The sequence below is a fragment of the Camponotus floridanus genome, unplaced genomic scaffold (assembly GCF_003227725.1).
Source record: "Camponotus floridanus strain SB8 unplaced genomic scaffold, Cflo_v7.5 scaffold17, whole genome shotgun sequence".
Classification (NCBI taxonomy): domain Eukaryota; kingdom Metazoa; phylum Arthropoda; class Insecta; order Hymenoptera; family Formicidae; genus Camponotus; species Camponotus floridanus.
The window spans coordinates 2,196,176-2,218,241 of NW_020229292.1; the positions used below are offsets into that span (position 1 = coordinate 2,196,176).

The following is a 22,066-nucleotide window of genomic DNA, read 5'->3' on the forward strand; positions in this document are numbered from 1 at the left end:
TTGTTCTTCATGATTCCAATGTTACGTGATTTTTAGCACCGATCTTTATCCGAAGAATCTCGATTCACTTTCGATTCATCTTCGCAATCGAGCCAGCTCGATCGTTGCTTTGGATCGGAGATCGGAGCAACATGTGCCAGAGCGCTAGATTGCCTACTTTCGAGGCCTTCGGGGTGATTTAAGTGGATTTTATTGTAACCGGTAACAGCAGGTTTCCGTCGTTTGTTCAATGCGTATGTGATGATGTAAATTTTTTTTAACGGCATCTTATGTAACGCGATTAAAATCGAAGATGCGATGCATATAAAAGGGAGGAAGGTAAAGAAAAAGGAAATGGATTTAAGAATGAATAGAATACCAAAGCGGATCGTTGTATATATATTTCGCGGCAACAATAAGTGATACAATAACGTCATCAGTCTTAAAGATGACTTACAATGAATATAAAAATGAAGAGAATTTTATACCAAGGTTAGTTTGTGATGTACTCACACAATAAATTTTTTTATATTTATATACACACATACAACAAAATACTAGTGCTAATAAATTATTCCTGTTTTTCTACTATGATTAATCTATCAAAACCTGTATAAGCGAATTTCAGCAAATTATTGAGATTTAATTTCCATAAATTATATCGTAATCTTTTGAGATAAGTTTAAATTTCAATTAACATCAAAGGCAACGTGTCATTAATCATGCACAGCGAGCGTATTAAATCTTGTATGTTAATAAAGAAACATGCTGCAATTACGTAAAATGAAAAGAATGGTTCTAAATATGTGAACTGTGTCGCATGTGAATAATCGCTGGTAGATTCATGCTGTGCATTATATTATATTAGAAATTTCGTGCGTTTTGCAACACATTGCGTGAGATGACATAAATTTATCCCCATGTATAACATCTCTCACTAATTAATTATACATTTATTGAGTGAAATTGATTTACGAAATATTAAAGAGTCAATATTTTTTGAATTATGATTGAAAAGAAAAATTCTTTTTTTTCAGAAAGAAAAAACAAAATAACAAAATTTAATTTGCTTCCTTTTATTTAAATTGTCAGACGAAATTAATACAATGTTTATGTCAAGGCATATTTTTAATCCTGTATAAATTGTTATTATTATTTGATATATAAATTATATATATATTATTATTAAATCGTATATTACAAATTATTACAAAAACTTATTTAATATAAATATTATTACGCGAAAATGTTGCATGAAAAATATCGAATGTAATCGCAAAATTCAATCAGTTAGACAATAATTTTATTGAGCGATGCATATTTTCATAATATTTGCTATATCAGATTTAATTACCTATGACGAAAGGTGTAGCGTGGGAAATCTAAGAACTTGCCGATTTTATATACTCTTTTCGCATGTATCTTTTACCTGCTATCTGTATGCTGTACGTTTCTTATAATATCGTTCGCGGCTCATCGTCGGCACGCTGCTCTATTTCTATTGTCTGCAATCGAGCATTAATTTCTCGATATTCTGATAAGAAGTAATCGAGTTAATGGATACACGTAACTTTCGGCGAAAGTGATAGTAGATTAAAAATCGATTAGATCACTTATCTGGAATTATTATTATTAATACATATATATTATTATTTATTATATTGTTATTAATACTTTTATTATTATTATTGCATGTATATTATGTACATATGTATAGATCAATTATTTACTGTATAGGTTTAATTTTTAAATTGATTAAAATTTTTTTAATTGATTTAAATTGTTTAAATTTTTAAATTGAAAAATATTATTCTTGTTGGAGAATTTTATCTGTGAAAAAGCGTTCTTAAAACATATAAAAACTTTTTTAATATTAAACAATGTTTGTATAATTATACGTAAAAAGGATATTTTTACCTAAAAATCATTTTAAACATGAACATTTCTTCTTTTACATCTCTTATCATATTTCTTTTCAGAAGATAAAATACAATATCATAGATTCTAAGTGAATTTTGATGTATGCTCTTGACATATATATGTTATCAGTGGGATAGACATATCTCTCGTAATATATACCACACCCTTTCGTTATCATTAATATGCTTGAGTTATAGGACGGCAAAAAAGCAAATCCTAAAATAAACTAGGTTATCGATAATTTCCATCACAATATGAAGAGGAACATAAGATATATTAATAGAATATATAATATATACACATATAAATAAATAAATAAATATATATATATATATATATATATATATATCATAATTATTATGCACAGGTTATCGTTTTAAAAATTTAAACAGTTTTATTGATTCGTTCCCCTTATGAATAATATTCGTGATATTATTCGATATTACTCTATTATAGTATTAAATGATTAAAAGTATGATACGATTGTGATGCAATTTAAGTTTAAGAGAATAAGACATTTGACCTTTCTCATCTTATAACAATTGAATAAATACTATAGAATACAATTTCCAAATATCGTATTAATATTAAAGCTGAAATTTAAAAAAATGATTACATAGTGATTAATTATTAATATTGACTCTATTAAAAATTACATAAATACACATAATAAAATATAATTTTATTCGTATATTTTGAATAAGTGCGTTTACATAATTATAGTTATATGAATTTTGCATTTTAAGTAACATTTCGCTAAGAAATTTAGTCAATTTAAATTTATTGAAAACAATTTCGAAACATTTTAAATACAGTATGTTTTGGCTTAATTCTAAAATATGATTAAAATATAAATAATGGAAAAATATACACACAGTCTACACAAGATTTAAAGATCTTATCTTATTCAAACTCTGATCACAGGTGTACATATGACATGTCAAGGTGATAAGGTGTTAATTGTCATTAGAGTGTTCTTGTAGCTGATGTCATTGTATGTATGTATGCAGGATGAGTCACCAGAAACGAGACTTTAGATAATTCCAAAGGATAAACATGATGAACACATATAAAAAAATATTTAAAAAATGTCTTTTTCGAAAAATATATTTATTTATTAATTTTTGATGATTTCTGTCATGAAATATTGACATTTCTATTTTTTATGTACAGGTATTATAAAAATAAATTTAAAAGATATATTATAATATTATTTAAAAAATATTAATAAATTTCATAGAATCAGACAAGCAAATCTTTTAAAATCATTTACACTATGTTTTATTAATTATTTCTTTTCCAAAAATATAAATATTTCTTTTAACATAAGTTTCGTTTCTGATGACTTATCCTATATTTTAGATGTAACGTAAAATCTATTTGAACTGAAACCACTTGATAAATTTCATTGTTAACCTATAATTTTTAACATTATTAATGAATGATATCGTTTTCTCTCGATATATGTCATTATATAATTGCCAGTTTGAATAATGTTATTGATCCAAGTTGTCCTGGATCTGTTATCTATACATTTATTTATACTTTTATACCTGTCAAAGGAACTTAAAGCTAAAAGAGTAAAGATAAATTACTTTGACAAACTCATATATGCATTATCATATTTTTATTATCATTTATATATGCCATTATTTATTGTTATATTATATAACATAAATAATTTATATTACAGAATTTATTTAAAAAAAGTTCTGTTACTTTATATTTTCCCTAAGTTTCTTAAGGGTAAGGAAAAAGGGGATTATGAAATTTATTACTATATTACTATATTGTCTCATTTTAATTAATGTATCGCAATATTATATTATATTAAAATGTCGCAAATAATCATGAATTATTTTTAATTAAATATTTTTAATTAAACTTAACTAAATTTGTCTGATTTAGAAATTAAATAAAAGACAAGATGTTGTAATATTTTTGATATTTCTAATTTTTAATAATTGTAATTTTATTTTTATAATATTTTTATAATATTTTTTTGTTCATGATTATATATGTTGGCAATTTAAAAGAATATTGTTTCTCGTGTCGGAAGTGCAAAACACATTTTCAAACCGGAATGTATTAGTGTACAATAGCTGTTACGCAAACCACCGACTAATTATCAGCTATTACGTTGGGTTGATGGCGCGGTCCTGGTTGCGTCATTAGTCTATTTGTACGGTCGTAAAATCAAATCAAAGAAAAATTTCAACGTAGAATCGAAGAAGCCTAAAATTCGAGGTCGTAGAGAAAACCGCAGCTTTTTGATGAAATGTTTATGTTTTGTAAATTTGCATTAGATATAATATCTCGCTCACGTTATCTAAGGACGTTGTATAAAATATTCATTAAAAAGAGACGTCTCTTTTGTATCATGATTATCTTTAATTCTTGCTTCAGAGTAACAGAAATAAATAATCTCAATATTATATACATATATGTATATAATATTTTGTGAATTATATAAATCATAAAATCAAGTATAAATACTACAATTTAAATTTAAGTACAATTTAAAGCAACGATTGCAAAACTAACACGAGCCTTTGAGCACTAGTGTTCTAAAACTATCTATGATACTTCTCGTAATATACCTTTCGCTCTTCGCAGTAAATTGATCTTTACTAGTTTCGATTTTCACTCGAATGCTTTTCAGTTGAAGATAAATAGATAACTTATAAGTTATAGTACTATGTATGATACGTATGCACTCCTTAAAATTTTTATTCTTGTACATTCAGAGCTCTTTATTTCTCAAAATATGGTAAAAATGTTTATGAAGAATTTCTACTTTAATCGTAAAAAAAAATTTATCCATTTCTAGCCGATTACACACTTGACGTCCATTGATGCTAAACGTGATTAATGAAGTTCGATATTATCGATTCTTAGGTTTCTCAGAACTCAAATTACGTTATTTTCGAATAAGCTTATATAAGAGATAGTTTGATGAATAGCATGAAAATTATATTATTTGATGCAATATATACATATATGTCGATTATATATGAAATAAAGTCTGAAAGTTTCTGCTGGCGAATAGTTTAACAATTACAATAAAAATTATATAATATAATAACGAAGAATGTGTTATTTAACTACTTTTAGTCTAGAATGTTATTTAACTCTTTTTATCTAGATAGTATATCAACTTTTCTAATATTTTAATATTTTCTGTTTTTTTTAGATGACTTTGATATCACTTGATTGAAAATTTAATTATCTCTCTTAATGCGGTTAATTATTTTTTCGATGTAGTACCCCACAACAAATTAATTACGACCAATTCGACCGTAACAATTAAGATAATTATTCTGATTAAGCAATTAAGATAATTATTCTGTACCTCTCGCTGATACCGCTTCATGTATTGACGATTGCGTAAGAATATTTCCAATATGCGTTTTCATTACATGATCTTTTTAATATCTCGCGAATTTTTCAAATATAACAGTCGTATCTTTTGTATCATAGCAAATTCATGAATCGAGTTTATTGTATTTATAACGATTATCGCACCGGAAGTTGACCGTGATGATCTTGTTGTGTTATCCTTGTGCACGCAATACATCGCTCGATATAAAAAAATATACATGCGTCTGGAGCAAATCATTCCCATGCATGAGTTTTTTATTCTTGGAGTAATTTTATTGTTCGTTTAAATTATAGTCGGTGTTTTTTTAACGATAATCTTAGCGATTAATCTAAGCTTTAATTATTACGTTGTTTCGTATAGCATTAATTAAGCGAGAATGCAAAATCAATTTAACAATCTAATTTTAGAATAAACTTTAATAAAAATATATTAGCCAAGTTATTTTGACGACTGTCAATATATCAGTAAAAAAAGCATTATAATAAATATTTTTTTAAATGCATAATCAAGAGATTGATTTCGAGCGTGAGAGTCAAAGAAGAAAAGGATAGCAAGTTGTATACAACGATCACGCGAGACGTGATAGCAGTTTTAGCGTTCCAGGTGTAACACATGAAATTACGTGGCGCCATTAAAAACTTTTTTAAATCGATACAATTTATACTTTCCAAGCACATAATTAGAGGAGATTCGTTGCGTGATTTCAACGAAATCGCGTCATGGATTTCGTTCCGCTGATAAAAGTCAAGACTGGGTTTTCCTTTTACGAACACCGTTTCGTGACGCGATTTTACGTAATCGCGTTTTATTACTCGCGCCGGGCATCAATGAGGCAGTTATTATACAATTTCGTTCGTATTCCGCTTTTCGACTGGCAACCGACGACATTGTGATGCAGATTCCACTGTCGTGTCTATGACCAACTTGACTCGGCCTTGAACGAATGTCGATATTTCGTTTCACGTGCAACGCGTCGGCAAATTATGCAACGCTTCCTTTATCAACCCTTGAACGCTCTCGACGAGGACACGGTATGTTGCATGCAATGCAATTCACTATAAAGTTTCAGTTTAGTAAAGAAGAAAATACATAGCGAAATTTTGCAGCAGAAATTTTTTTTTATCACATTATAAATCAATTTAAACACGTATTAATGTAAATAAGCTTTACAATAATTATAATTGTATTATAATTAAAGATATGTGAGATAGTTTTGTTGATATTCGCAAATGTTGTAAAAATAACAAAGTAATTAAACCAACAATTTTGAAAGAATAAAAATAAATAGATATAAAATGTGAAATATTTATATTGTAAATTTTATCGTGCGCGATACATGTATATTATGTATATATTGAAGTGTCGAGTTATTGATATTTTTTAGTGCTTCTTTCTGACACTGCTGATGTTTTAAAAGTTACATATTGATGCGGAGTTTCTAAATTTTCGTATCTTCTATTCACACAAGAAAGAACATTTACACACAATTGCATACAATATTCGTAACATTCACATATTCCTAATAAGAACTTCCTTTCTTTTGTTTTAATTGGCGCAATTTGGAAAGACGTATCGTTGTATTTTCGCAAATAGTCCATTTATACTTGTTACCTGTTTGCATTTCATTGTCGAAATATTTAACAAACCCGTGAGTTGCTATATTTGTTTCAAAATTCGAAAAATATTGTGTTATCCCTTTTATTAATTGGAAAGTGTCAATAATAATTCTCACTTTAGTATTTATTTATATATTAAATTTATTTGTATTATATAAACGGTTCCTTATATTTTACACACATCCAGATCATAAAATTCTAGATCTAACTCATAAAAATTCTATATCTAGATCATAAAAATCTAGATCATAAAATGTTTGATCACCCAACTATAAAAATTAGTTTATGAAATTAAAAATAATTTAAAGTAAATTAAAAAAAAGATAGAAATAATTTTTTTTTCAAGTAAATTAGATGAACTCATTCGGTGTCTTTTAAAAATATTTAATATTATGCATATTATTTAATATTATTTAATATTATTTAATATTAAATTTAATATTAAATTTAATATAATTTAATATTACTTAATATTAAACATATTCAATATTACGTACATTATGATCCTGTTAAATCTCTGACAATTTATTTTCATTCAAGTCAATTGCTATTAAAAATAGATTTCTTTGTAATAAAAAAATATGTAAATAAAACTCCAAACATTTTTCTTATCACGTAATGAAATATTAAAAGATGAAGCTGGCGTTCTCAAGGTTGCCAGATTAATTACGTGCATCGAAGAATAACAGTTCGATCGAAGGTCGCGATGATGTAAGGTAAGACCGGACAGTCGCATAATCGCGATGGATCGATCATGCGAAGTTGTTATTGAGATCAGAGAATAGTTTCCTTCTCGTCGAGGAAGTTGGCGAAGAAATGACCATTCTTCGAATGTAAATGAAAGTAGTGTGCGAAACTGAGAATCTCCCCTTTCAACCGGAAACATTCTGTCCCATGCGTTTCATAAGTTTTCCTCTTATCATCGTGTTAATTAGTTACTTCGATAATCTCGATGTTCGAATGTTCCGCCTGCATAGTTGCATATCGGTACTTGTAGTTGCTATAAATTAAGTTTGCCGATAAATTGTTCAGATAATCAGAGTTACAGGAATGCGATATGCCTTCTTGCAGTCTCGCTGTTCCTATAATTTTTGTACGTGAAAGTCATGCGTAAGCGTGAAAATATGATAGAATAAGATTGCATGAGGTATAGAAAATATTTTACATTTAAATTTAAAATAGAAAGAAGGAAAAGAGAGAGGAGGAGAGATTTGATAAAATCATTTAATGCATAACAAATATTAATCAATAATAAAAGCTGTATTTATAAATTCCTATGTAAATTATTTCAATATTATTAAAATTTCCCTTAATTACAATTAAAGAGATTTCAGAAATTTTTAACAATTTAATCTATATTATTATGTTTATCAAATTAATTAAAAGTTAATTAAAAGTAACAAGAGGAAGGAGCTGTAGAAAAGTTGTATCATAAATGGCCGCTAATGATTTTAACAAAATTGAAATTCTTTAAACTATCTTCTTCAAATTCTTCAAATTATTGATATACTGGTTTATAATTTTTAATAATGTATAAACAAATATATCGCTCTAAAAAGCGAAAAGTTATTGCACCTGTCTCGTGCCATTTGCCAATTACTTGGAGATAAATAAAATTGAAAGGTTTAAAATAAAAAATAAATGAAATTAGAGATTTTAAGTAGGTATATTTGCAGTGTGAAACGATCGTAATTTTCAGTAGCGTAAATCTAGAGTCGCAAATTCCACGCACTACTATTACTATTACGCGATAGTTTCACACACGCTTGAGATCAATGCGCTTCTGCTCTCGAGTCGAGCAGGAGACGATATCGTGCTGTTCCAGAGTGGTGATTCCGGTCAGCCGGAATAGCGGTACACGCTCGGCCGTCTTCGTTTTCGAATTATTATTATGTTGCTGCTTTCCGCGAGGCGCACAGTAGCACGCTTTGTCGCGAAAGCGGAAGAAACCTGTGCGCGCATCGTGCATGAAGTCATTTTTTTGCCACTACCTTTCTTTCTGGTGCTTTTCTAAGCTTTGACGTTCCATATTTCGCAAGTGACGCGGAGAACGAATTCCGTTTTCCAAATTAAAAGCGATCCCAGCAAACGCCAAATAACAGTTATAATATAACTGTTACATAACATGCAACAGTTATATTGTTAAGCGGGAAAATTTATAAATGTTACTTGATGTTTGCTGAGATATATATATTTTTTTAATTTTTTTTAAATTTCGCGAGAATTTGTCGAGCGTCAGTTGTTCAATCAACGATTCATTAAAGGGATTTGTTTCTTTTTTTTTTTATATCGAGTAGAAACGATCTCTGATCTTCGCTCGAAGAGTTGAACGATTTGCATCACGCGGTCCATCGAGGGAGATCCGCAAGAGAGTGAACACTTATGAGCATCGCTCCGTCGAGGAGCGCGGCCAGTGCGGCTGCAGCTGCATCGGATAGTTGATCGAGGCATGTGCGCCGAGTAACGGCTAATTGGCCACCTTTCCTCTCCGGGAGAGGAACCGTCTCTCTCTTTCTGTTTCGTGACCGATCCGTGCCAGTTTTGCTCGTTCTGTCGTGCGGTTTACACCGAGTGCAGCTGGAGCTCCGGGAGCCATGAAGTTTTATCGAGGGACTTGTTAAAAACGCCGACTTTTCCGTCAGTCGAGCCGCTTACATCGTAAGTGGTCGTCATCCCTTTTTTTTTTTAATTTTAGATTCTTTTGGAACTTCTCGAGAAAGGTGGATATTTGTAAAGTGATCGCACGCATTTAAAAAAATTTATCTGTATTATCTTATTTGATATAAATAGGAAGAGTGAGATAAATAATCCTTATTTGTTAATAATCATATTTTGACGAATGGAATTTTTGTAGTCATAAATTCATGCATAGAATTGCAACCGCGAAAAGTGCCTTGCTCCGAATTGATCGCGCGAGTGATCGCCGTGAAAGTGCATCGAATGAAGAAGTTTAATTGTGCGCGCTATACTTTTATTAATATTCTAATCCGTTATCTATCGGAAGTGGTCGACTTTCCTCGCAAGAAAAGACTCGACAACGTTCATGGATTTGATTGTCGGGGATCAATTTTGAGCGCAAGTTGATTCGAAATATATCATTTCGATAATGACATTTCACAGACATTTTTCAGTAATATTTGAGCTATTTTAGAGAAATGTCAAGAAATGTGAAAGAAATATTTTGCTTTCTCAGAGAAAATTTTCTTCAGATTTTAGAAGAATCAATGTTTTCTCGATTTATCAGTTTGCTTTATTTCAATAAAAAAAAAATTATTAACAGAAAAAGCGAGAATATCAATAGTAAGTTGACAGTTGCCACTAGTATTTAACATATGGCAGTAAAAATTGTTAGTTTGTTATTTCAAGATACATCATAATTTCTATTGTGATATTATATAACATAAGATACACGCAATATATTTTAGTAATGTGTTTCGCCTTTTTTTTTATAGGATTGGGCAAATTCTTTTTAAATCCTACAAATAATTTTTTTTTATAAAAGTTCTCTTTCTATGTCAACTTTACTTTGTGGTTAAAATCACAATTTTCATAACGGAAAATTCATTTGCAGAGAAACATGAGTCTAATGAAAGGTATAATTTTGATAATGATACTCCATTGACTTCCGTTCAGTTTTGAAACTTAAGTTTCTAAAATTGAAAAAATTGCAAATGTATTAGAAAGATATTTTTAGAATCTATTGAATAGTTTGAAATAGAGGGAAACAAGAAAGCATTATCATTAAAATAGCATTTTAATTATCCCTTGAGGAAAACCCAATAAATTTGCGATCTTGCGCGAGTTTGCGATTCTTAACGAAATGATGCTGCAAATCTAATGAGGGATATTTGCCATCGTGCCCAGTTTTAGCGTGCATGCTGCAGTTTAATCGTCCGGCTAATTCGAAGTTTTTGCACACGAGCGACGATTTACGTCGAAAAGGAATCTCGTTCTAGTTATTCCGTTCTAATTACAACTAATATTAGTTCCAAACTTTAAGTGTAATATTGGTATCGCATTAAATTCTATTAGTAGGATAGAAATATCTGTGAGAGATTTCACTTGAAATTTTTAAGGAAAAATTCTCCATTTCAATTTTACAAACCTTTCTTGTCAATCATAATTTTCAGTTATTTATTCCACTATTTTATTCAGTAATATTAGAAGAAATATCGGAAACCTTTTTTTCTTTTGTTCTCCTCTCTCTTGAATAAATAATACAATTATTTCTACCACAAAAAATTGCAAATATTATTGTTACATGAGATTGCAATAGTCGCCGATTTGTAGACAATTTAACTATTGCCTTTGGATATAAAATGTTGTTTTTTCGCAACGTACGTCAATAGAGAAAATGAGATACTAATTTACGTGTAAGAAAGACCAGAAGTGTTTGTAGAGAAGGCGGTTAATAATTAAAGTTACTAGCGACTGGCATTAATTGTATGTATCGTTGAGAACCGGTCTGCAATATGTGTTGTGACCATTGATCATGAAGAGGAAACGGAGCAATGACAATTTATCTCTCTGCTTAGTAAGCGTTTAATGTACGCTATTTTGCAACATGAGGCATGTATTTCGAAAAGCATATGATGCAAAATAAGTGAAAAACGTAACAGCCAAATTTAGTGATGAAATTAATGACATGCTTAAAAAGAAGAAAATATAAATCATATAAATAATATTATTCTTGCTTGGATATACATTTTAAATAATACAGAAATCATATTATTATTATCTATCACATCGTAATTTATTGTTTGCATTAGAATTATTTTTATTTCTGTTGATATCAATAATAGGCAACATAAAAATTAATTAACAATAATTAAAATCTAATAAATCTAATTAGTTACAATAATTAAAATCTAATAAATGGGTACTTAATATTTTAAGTGGAATTTTGGTCTTTAAAAGTTTTGATAATAAAAATTGTAATAATAAAAATTAATAATAAAAATTGTACAAATGTGTTACTGTTTAATATAGCAATAATGCGAATATTATTTATATTTTTTAAATGTCATACACATATGGATTAATTGTTATAATTTTTTATGTTTCAGATCTCCGCGAATCGGAGGTCCTCTGTCGCAGTCGCTGGCTATGATTCCTCCGACCATGCACGGACACGAGTTCAATCAGCCCCTGTCGAGGGTAGTCATGGTTCGTAAAACGGATCAAAGGACTTTTAGCAAGGGGAGACGGGGCGGCGAACCTCTCCTGGAAACTGTTACCAGGGAAACTGTCGAACTCTTCAACGGCGGCCGAGCAGAAAGGAAGTATACTTCCGAAACGAGAGACATCGTTACACCCAAATCTAACAGGTTCGATAATTCTTTTATTTATCATTAATTATGTCATAATATAGCAAAGCGTTATATGTATATTTCCTCTATCGAGTCTTACATTAGTTGTTACTTATGAATACTTAATATTTATGGACGATATAAATCTACAAGATATCTCAGAGATCTGAATATCTAAATAGATTTAAATAGATTTCATTATTTATAGATCTATTTAGCTAAATCTATAAATAGATCTATTTCATTATTTATAGATCTATTTAGCTAAATCTATAAATAGATCTATAAATAGATTTCAAAGCATTGCCTTAAAAAATATTCCATTTCATAAAATTTATTTTTAAATAATTGTTTTTCCAAATTCTAAAGTATATAATTTATTCTTACATATTGTCTATTAGAATTTATTTCCGCCGTTTATTTCAATTGTTAATAAAACTTAAAAAAACTTAGTAACAAATAACTTTAAAAACAACAAAATTATTTTAAAATTAAGTTTTCTTCGCGGAATTATAATTTAAAGATATAATAGATAAACTTCAAAAAAACATACAAAATACATTTTATATGGTAATCAAAGTTTGAAGTTACGTAAGTCAGCACGTCATTTAGATGACAATGTGATTAGTGTTTTTCAGCTGCAATTATTTTTATTATTATTATACCTATCTGTCTGTTTGATAAAAACATATTAAATAAATATGTAAAATTTTGTTCTGTTTTATTTTAATATAAATTATAATATATTTATATCGGAAATATACTTAAAATATCTTATTAAAATTTTGTTCTTTACATCTCAAAATTTTCTATAAAATTTATTAAAAGAAGAAATATTGAAGATATTTTTCAAGGAAAATTGTGAAAACCACTGATGTTGGAAAATAATGTATACATGTGTGTTTAGAATAACTGATAAATTGATATTACAGTCGTAATTTATTTTCTTGCATTAGAGCGAGCAAAATGTTTCTTTAATGACTAGAATTGCTTTTCCTTCTTGTACGAATGTGTACCGGAAACTTGTTACACGATTCAAAATAGACAAAACCCTATCTATCGTAGAGTCAGCTGTCTTGTGTTTCAGTTCCTTTTTCTCCTTGGTATATATAAAGTAACAAGATTATTGTTTCTTTTCTTTCTTTTTAGAAATTTAATTGCATTTATATAATTAAAATGTTTAATATAAAATATTAAATTTGTGATAATTGATAGCTATCAAATATTTGTAGAGAAAAGTCCAATGTAATGATAGCTCACGGCGCCTTATACAATAGTGTAGATATTTCGAGAGAAACCGCAGACCGCAAGTATTCAACTGTCTCTCTCGTGTGGAGAGCGATACTTGCTCTTTCATAACTTTCAAAGTCTATAAAGAATTTGAGAAATGTCGTATGGCATTTGAAATATCTTCTGCTTCTTGTAAAGCAATTAATTTTTCTCGGTACTCTGTCGCGAGTGATGCTAGGAGTCAAGATAACTTGTATTTTTAATAGAATTAATAAATAAATAAATATATTGTATATATACATATTTATTATTCGATCAATAAAATAATCTAATTGTCAATGCCTTTTAAAAATACAGTTTTTACATGAAAAGTGTTCTAAAGCAAGACAATTTTTATTATTTATACATATATTCTCTGATCAATTTAATCTCGATTTTTCTTGATCAAAAATTCAATAAAATATTATATTTTTTATCTTTTTTATAATATTAAAATTTTTATAATTTTTATTATATTATTATATTATACTATTGTAATATTATAAATTAATTAAATATAATAATATAATAAATATTATATTATAATATTTATTATATTATTATATTATTATATTATTACTTATTATATTTATTTTTTTAAATATTACATTTTATCTTTTTTATAACAATTTCTTTTTGATAATATTTTGTGCGATAACATTATAGGTAAATAAAAGAGAGGATTTTTACTAATTGTCTTTAATTCTGAAATATATCTCCAATGCATTGTTGATCACAATTTAAAAAAATCATCTTCAACGAAATGTAATATTTGACAAATCAAATTTATTTACTCTCTGTGTTTTTTTGTCTTTTATTACTTCTTATCATTATTGTGAACATGAAGATTTTCGGAGTCCACAAAGAATTATTTTACGAGTTGTCTCGCTCCTACTGTTGCTCATGAGAAGTGACTGCAATTTAACATTCCTCTTGTGTAAATCGTTGCTCTTGTAGTATGCCGTCACTCAACGTGCAAGGAACGAAAAAGAAGGTGGTCGGTTTTGTCGATCAAGTGTCACCTGAAAGGTATAATCGCCATATGACAGCGCAGACTTGCAGTCTAGCCATATTCCGATTCCAGTGAAGTGCAAGTAAGCATATGAAAGATCATCTTGCTACAGACAGCATCTTGCCGATGTGTTGTCACTTAGATGCTTTCCGAAACTTCACTAGGATCGGTAAGTGGTTCTAGTTCACTAGCGTACGACGTAGGTGGCACATAGAAAGCCGAGTGACAGCTGAAAGTTCGCGTGCTTATGTTCAAACGAGTTGCAAGAGGACAGCAATTTTGTAAGAACGCTGTAAATTATCGGCTTTCACGATAATGTAACAAGACGATAATATTCACTCGCCAGAAACGAAATTGAAACCTACTGCTGAATAAATTGAAAGTACGAGATCCTCGGACGCTGTAAAATATATACGTGTCTCTCTTTAAGTTATATCACTGAGATAGGCTCTTCTCGTTTAATTGTAATGATAACTTGTGGGACGGCAATTTTATTAATTCTAATTTTAGTTGATATATAATTTACTATTAGCAGTATTTCTGAACATCAAATTTATTACAGAGCGTACATTAAAAATGTGAAATATAATTATCAAGATGCATAAGATTTGTTGTAAAAATATATATCTGTCGTTTCAATTTAATGGAAAACAGTTTTCAGATATAGTGTAACAATTTTCTAAATACATAATTTTACTAGCAACGTATAAATTATTTTCAATGGCAACGATTAATCATGTTTAAGCGTATGTAACGACGCTTGAATGTATGCTGATGAGCTTGCGAAAAAGAAATCCACACTCGGATCGTTTAACTAAAAGATTAATTGCCGCAAGGTCGATTTTGTTGGGATTAAATTTTTATCGACGAGGAACACATCGTTTGCTCAACGTCAACGATATGCGATTCCGCCCACGCGGTCGAGGAAGAACTTTCGATGCAACTCGTTTGAATGCGTCAAGAATAATGAATGCAATAAAAATGAGATGGAGGAAATGTGCAATAAAATATGGCATGTCAAATACACATGTGTTATGTTCCGTTTTATTTCTTGATGATTCAGAAAATTAATTTTTATAATTATATAAAATTTTTATTACAGTTACAAGATTATAAATATTAAAAGTTTTCATGAATCTAACTTTAAAGGCATATAACAAAATTTCATTTCTTCTCTATTCAATTTTTATTAATTTTTATAAATTAAATTAATTTTGTTTTGCTGATATTTCTTTTTATTTTAAGAACTATCTGAAAATATTTAAATTCTCGAAAATTACGAAAGCTTGATATTTTTATCATGTAGAAATCAATTCAAAGTACTTGCCAAAAAATTCTATCGATGCTTCATTATAAGACATGCTGCATTTTATTGTGACTGGACCTTTATTTCTGGCCTCCCTTCTCTGCGCGCGACGTAACAAAGGAAACGACAACCTTTCTTCCGCAGCGACCATGGCCGTGGAGGCTCGTAGGAAGGAGGAAGTACGAGCCGTGCTCGTAAAAACGTATGTGATGGTACATACGTGAGCGCACGATGAAGCCGCTATTTCGTTTCACGTGATCTTTAACAAGGCCCGGTGAGAGCCTCAGAGGATTTTCAGCTCTCCCTTGGCTTTCTGATGTCGTAACGTCTCTTTGGGCTGAATACTGAAGTCGTTTCGATTTTAATAAATTTATTAAATAATAAATTTATTAAAATAATTTAATAAATTTATTATTTAATAAATTTATTATTTAATTATTAATTGCTTGATTAAAGGATCTCTTTTATAGAACCGTGCTGATATTTTAACTCTCACAAATCCAAAAATGTAATATTATTTTTCACGATACAAATGAATATCCTTTCATTTTATTTTATTTTCATACTCAAATGCAGGTAATTATTTATTAAAATTTACATTGAATTAAATTCTGTCGTGCACAACAATTTTTGAAATTTTTTCAAATCTATATTCTAAGTAAGTTCTGTTTTAGATATTTTTTTTTTATTTGGCATAATATTAATGTGTTTGCTTTCCCATAAATAGACGTCGAATTGCGAATTGCTCTGGAAATCCATGAAATATCGGACATAAAATATTCTCCGAACTTGTAGCCCAGAATTCTGAGCCTGCTCTATAAACGTATAATAAATAACCGAAATTCTCGAGTTCACCGAATAACGTCTGGCTTCCGAAAAAAAAATGTATGTTCATTTTCTTTAAATCGACATTTATATCTGTGATGGAATTATGTATGTGCAATTCGCGGCAGTCGTTTATCTACGGTGTATCCGTTCGTATCATAATGGCAAGTTAACTGCACAGTCCGACAAGATTGCTATTCATTAGTCAACGTGCAATTTTGCGCGAAACGATCGCGGATTTGCATCATAAGCGTATAATGATTAGAGATCTGCGACAGGAATTGTTTACACGAGCAAACAGTATTCAGTCTATCGGTGAAACACTCTAGAGGACTAGATTAGAGACATCTTTGTAATCGCACAATGCTGCTATTGTTAGATGTCTTCACATTTAATAACTTTGATCCAGTACGCATAATCATAATAATCGTTCATATGATTGAAACCATCGCACATCGTTATTTCAATGGCTTTCAGCTTGCTTACATTTCATCGAGAAGCATCAAATGTACCAGCACTATTTGAAATTATACGCGTCACAAGTATTAATTGTATCTCGCGTAATTATGCAAATAATGTAAAAGCAATTCATTTTTGTCAAAATAAAATAATGTCAAACGTAATAATAGATTAAGTCGCATTAAAATGATATAATTTTATATCTTTGTAATATCTGCGTTTTTGAGAATTATCAGAGAAAAGAAGCAACAGCGCTCTTAAACGAGATGCGTAAGATAAGATTCATAATTTAAGATAAGGACGCAATTTTCGATTACAATTTATTACGCTTTCATCACGAAAATATTTGAATCAACTGCACAATCTTTTTAACACACTTTCGACTTTATATCATACTTATTTCAATGTCACTACCTCTTTGACTGTCGGAATCAAAGGAAGAAAATCATATCAATTTTGACAAATAAAATTATAAAATAAATTGATAGTAAAATTAAACTCTTTTTTTTCTTGTTTTAGAATTTTTACAATATGTGTATTCAATTTATAACAATTTTTATTCTAATCTATCCGTCTAATGTTGCATGAAAAAAATGATTACTTCCTTTAATTCCATCATTTCTTGGATGTCATTACTTTGATAAGAATTCTTTCTAAAAAACATTTTAATATGTTTTTCATTATTTTTTCTGGATCGATTATTAATAAAAATATAATTCACGATTTTTTTGTTAATTTCTACAAAAATATAAAATAATTAAGTTCTAAAGGATTCTTCTTAAAGTAAATAGTATATTCAGACTAAACGAAATTCGGCCTATATATATTTCTGCTGAAATAGAGTCACTTCTTATGCAAATGAATTTCAATAAACTCAGTCTGCTTGTTTAAAGCATTCAGTGTTTATACCGCGCGTCGCTGTACTGTCTAGAGCAAAAAGGAGCTCTGTGTTTCTCCGTACACCGTGTAATCGGTTTACTTTCAGGTCGAGGACGGACTCGGTAAGATCCAAATCCCCGTTGACGGCGTCGCCGGCATCACCGGGTCCCTTGTCAAATTCCTTGCACGGTAGTTTTCACGGCAGTCTAGGAAGCGATGGCATGTCCTGCAGCAGCGCCAGGTCCTCCTCGGCGTCTCCCGATTCCGCGAGATACTCGTCTTCGCAGGTAACGACATTTATCGCGATATTTCAGGAATCCAAAAATCTACAATTACAAAAATTCGAGATAAAAAACTCGAAATGTGTGGTATTCCGAAATCCAACAATTTCAAGGATCGCAATCAAAATTTGTAGGGTTTGATTTTGAATTTCTAAAGTACTGAAAATCGAAGAAGTTGGAGCTGCAAAGATTAAAGCGCATAAAATAAGACGTGCAAAAAGAGGAGAAAATATATAAAAATAATTTGATTAAGACGATAGAAACTTTGAGATGCATATCTCATGTAAATGCACGATGCAAGCGTTTATGTAGCTCATCCAAATAGACGAAGAAAATAATGTTACGACGCGAGTTAACAACATTGTGCATTACGCTAATAAGTAATTAGATCGTGCTACTTGTGCGGTAAATTCCGCTTTCGAAACCCGACATCACATTTTATAACAAACTAGATTTATTTACATTAAATAAGTTTCTTTTATGCTGGGATAAATTTTTCAATAGAAATTTGATAAGATATTTTTATATCGAGATAATAATACTAGATCATTCTAAAATTTATTTATATATATTTATTTTAAAATTACATGCATAATAAATAAGAAAAGAGGGTCTTCTGAAACTGGAGGGACAGAAGCAAAGACGTTAATCGACCTTACTGACAAGATGACTTTCTTTGATAGTTTCTCATTAATCTGTCGCAATCTTCTCGTATCGAGGGAGTCTTTTGGTTTCAACCTACTTGGCAAATTAGCCGGTTGGAAAGCGCAGCTCGCCACACGTGACGTCGATGCGCACGATGTGTGAAAGGAGCCTAAACACCATAAGACTCTCTTCGCGGAGAGGTGCATTGCCATCTGGCGATGACTCAGGATCGCTCCTTTTTTTTAAGAGTCACGTCTGACCGTCTTGCGCGATTGTGAACGATGATTGGTAGATCATTGCGCGATCATTTGGGGTCCGCGCGATGACTAATTTGCCCGAACTGCGCTTCGTGCGCTCGCGGAATCGATTTTTCCGCTCCATTTTCCGCGAGCGCACGTCGTCGCGTTCCCATTCCCTCTGCTCATTCTTCCTATGTGCGTCAAGTTTTTACACTTACGTTAATGCCCTTGTCCTCAAAACGGTCCGGCGATTTGTAGCATGGATTAATGCATATTCATTAAGCAAGACAGGATCAGTGTCTTAATTTCCTAGATTTGAATGCTTTTAATTGCTTGACGCCAATAATGAATGATTGAAGGAATTTCCTTGAATTCCGTTTAATCTCAAGACCTCAGTTCTTCTTTTCCAATTGTTGTGTGTATGTAATTTATTTATAAATACCTAATTTTCTTAATTAATAATTTTTAGGGAGATTATTAGGGCGAATACAAAATATTTTATTGGCTCCAATATAATGCTTATATTTTTAGTTTTTATTTTATTAAGTCATTGCCGACTATTGCGCGAATGATGGATAATTAAATAGACAATCGCGTCAAAGAGCTCTGAAGCTACCGCCAGTTTAAGTCCCACGAGAATTATCGCTGCTATTCCGAGCTGTGTCAAATTGCGATCTCCAATTTAATCTTGAAACTTGTATCAGAAAAAGACATTTTATTTTTTCATTAATCACATATCATCGATTAATTCGCTTCAGAAAGAAATTTAACAAGTGATCACGTAAATCAGAAGCGTGAGCAAGAGTCTCCGAGTTTCCTGGTCGTATAAAAAATGACCATGTTCTTATAGGACGATGGGAAATTTGTGTCGGTTAGTGTACCACCCACAGAAAATTCCGTATTCAAGTTATCAGAGACATTGTCTAGCTTTCATATCGCATCATTGTTGCTTCTTATCACACATATTTGCATCGCTGCGTTTTAATGCATTTTAGTAGTAAGCAATGTTTGAAAGGAGCAAAATAAAAGGTCGATGATAAAGTATAGTTAACTGACTGATAAATATGAACGCGTAGTCTTCGTATAGATTTCATTAATATATCTGCGGATTCTTTGATCCGTCATACGGCGTTTTTCTCTATGTGTTGTAGATAACAAAGACTGACACGCGTAAACCGTCTGTGCGCAGATCGGGGCCTCCGAAGGAATTCATCAACGTCTGCCTCGACACGCACAATTTCTACCGATCGCGGCATGGAGCACCGCCATTACGACTCAGCAAACAGGTTACTGTCGATTTTCTTTCCGCACCGCAATAAAATTGTAGTCCCCACCAAACAACTTCGGAGAATCGAGAAAATTTTTTTATATGCTTATGATGCTTTATAGCGTTCTCGGAAGTTGTTGGAGGTATTTATTTTAGCGTCTTTAGCGCGTACCGGAAACGATAAGTGGTGTTCATTAATTTGCAGCTGTGCAAAACAAGTCAAGACTGGGCTAACATATTGGCGGCCAGGGGTAGATTAGAACACAGGGCGAACATTGACTATGGAGAAAATCTGTATTGTATGTGGAGCTCGAATCCAAAAACCATCGTTGGTGGCGAAGAGCCAGTGAACGAATGGTAAAGTTATTAGATTGGGCATTTCTTGTTGAAGTATATATTATTAAAATTGTGTTACGTAGACTATCATTATCATTATATTATTAAAGTAAAAAATATTTAACGTAATTAACATAATAATAAAAAAAAATTAGAATAAAATTTTATTATGATCTTTCTTATTAATATACATTTTTAGATCGATACCTGTCTCTAAGAAAATAAAGATATATCTATAGATTATAAAGTTATTATTATTACAAATAGTTGATTATATTTATTTAATTCATATTAAATTTGCATTATTAGACTTGAACTATCTTAATTGAAATTTTCATTTTTTGCAGGTATGCTGAAGAAACTCAGCATCAATATGGAAAGGAACCCACGACATTGAAGACTGGTCACTTCACTCAAGTGATCTGGAGAGACAGTACTGAATTAGGAGTGGGAATGGCCAGGAATCGAAATGGTGAAGTTTATGTTGTGTGTAACTACAATCCCGCTGGAAATTTCCTAGGCAGTTTCACGGAAAATGTCCTTCCACCTGTGGAGACTAGTCCTGCAAAACGAATTAATTTTACCGACTTTAAGCAACAATATACGATAGACGAGCAAGCGTGGCAGCAGGAAGCATTGCTAGTTCACAATGAGTACAGAAGGAAACATCATGTGACAGATTTGAGATTGAGTCCGGAATTAACAGCCGCTGCCAAGGTAATTTTGAAGCATAATCGTAATTTATTGAAATGTATATATATATATATATATATGTATATATTATTAAATAATTTTAATTTTAATTTTAATTTTATATAATTTTAATTTAATTTTTTCCATTTTTATTTTATACTAGAATGTGACTGATTGAAAGAAAAAAAGGAGACTGTAAAGCATTAAAATCAAATGCGTTATTTTTGCTTATTTATTTGTAGGCTTGGGCGAACACATTGCTAAACACAAATAAATTGATACCTCAATCTTCGTCTCCGTACGGCGAAAATATTTATTCGATGCAGTGTTCCGATCCTAAACTGATCGTCTCTGCGCGTGAAGTCATTTCAAAGTGGTATTCTGAGAAGAAAGAGCACAAATTTGGCGTCGAGCCGAAAGTTCTCAATACATGTACGTATAAAATAATATTTCTACATATAATTAATATATCATAAGTATAATCTCTTCGAAAAAATGTAATATTCCTATAGAAATAGCAAGTCAAATTAAAAATTAAAAGAAAAGACTTGTTCTGATACAAATTCTTATTTATGTCTATTTATTATATCTATTATTTTTTTTTAATTATATGAAATATATATTCAACAATTTTTGACATTATAAAAAA

The 22,066-nt window shown here is 30.2% G+C and overlaps 1 protein-coding gene across 3 annotated transcripts in view; it reads left to right on the forward strand.

The window, feature by feature from the left end:
• The window catches only part of LOC105257840 (repressed by EFG1 protein 1), a 52,224-nt gene that overhangs the window by 29,720 nt on the left and 438 nt on the right, over window positions 1-22,066 (forward strand). For 2 of the 3 annotated variants that reach the window (XM_011268726.3, XM_011268724.3), the window contains exons 2-8: window positions 11,964-12,224; window positions 14,433-14,504; window positions 18,063-18,243; window positions 20,273-20,407; window positions 20,594-20,745; window positions 21,072-21,441; window positions 21,660-21,849. In XM_011268726.3, coding sequence (XP_011267028.1) covers window positions 12,004-12,224; window positions 14,433-14,504; window positions 18,063-18,243; window positions 20,273-20,407; window positions 20,594-20,745; window positions 21,072-21,441; window positions 21,660-21,849 — 1,321 coding nt within the window. In that variant the 5' untranslated portion in view covers window positions 11,964-12,003. The remainder of the gene's footprint in view (window positions 1-11,963; window positions 12,225-14,432; window positions 14,505-18,062; window positions 18,244-20,272; window positions 20,408-20,593; window positions 20,746-21,071; window positions 21,442-21,659; window positions 21,850-22,066) is intronic. The other variant, XM_011268725.3, reaches the window with a different exon arrangement.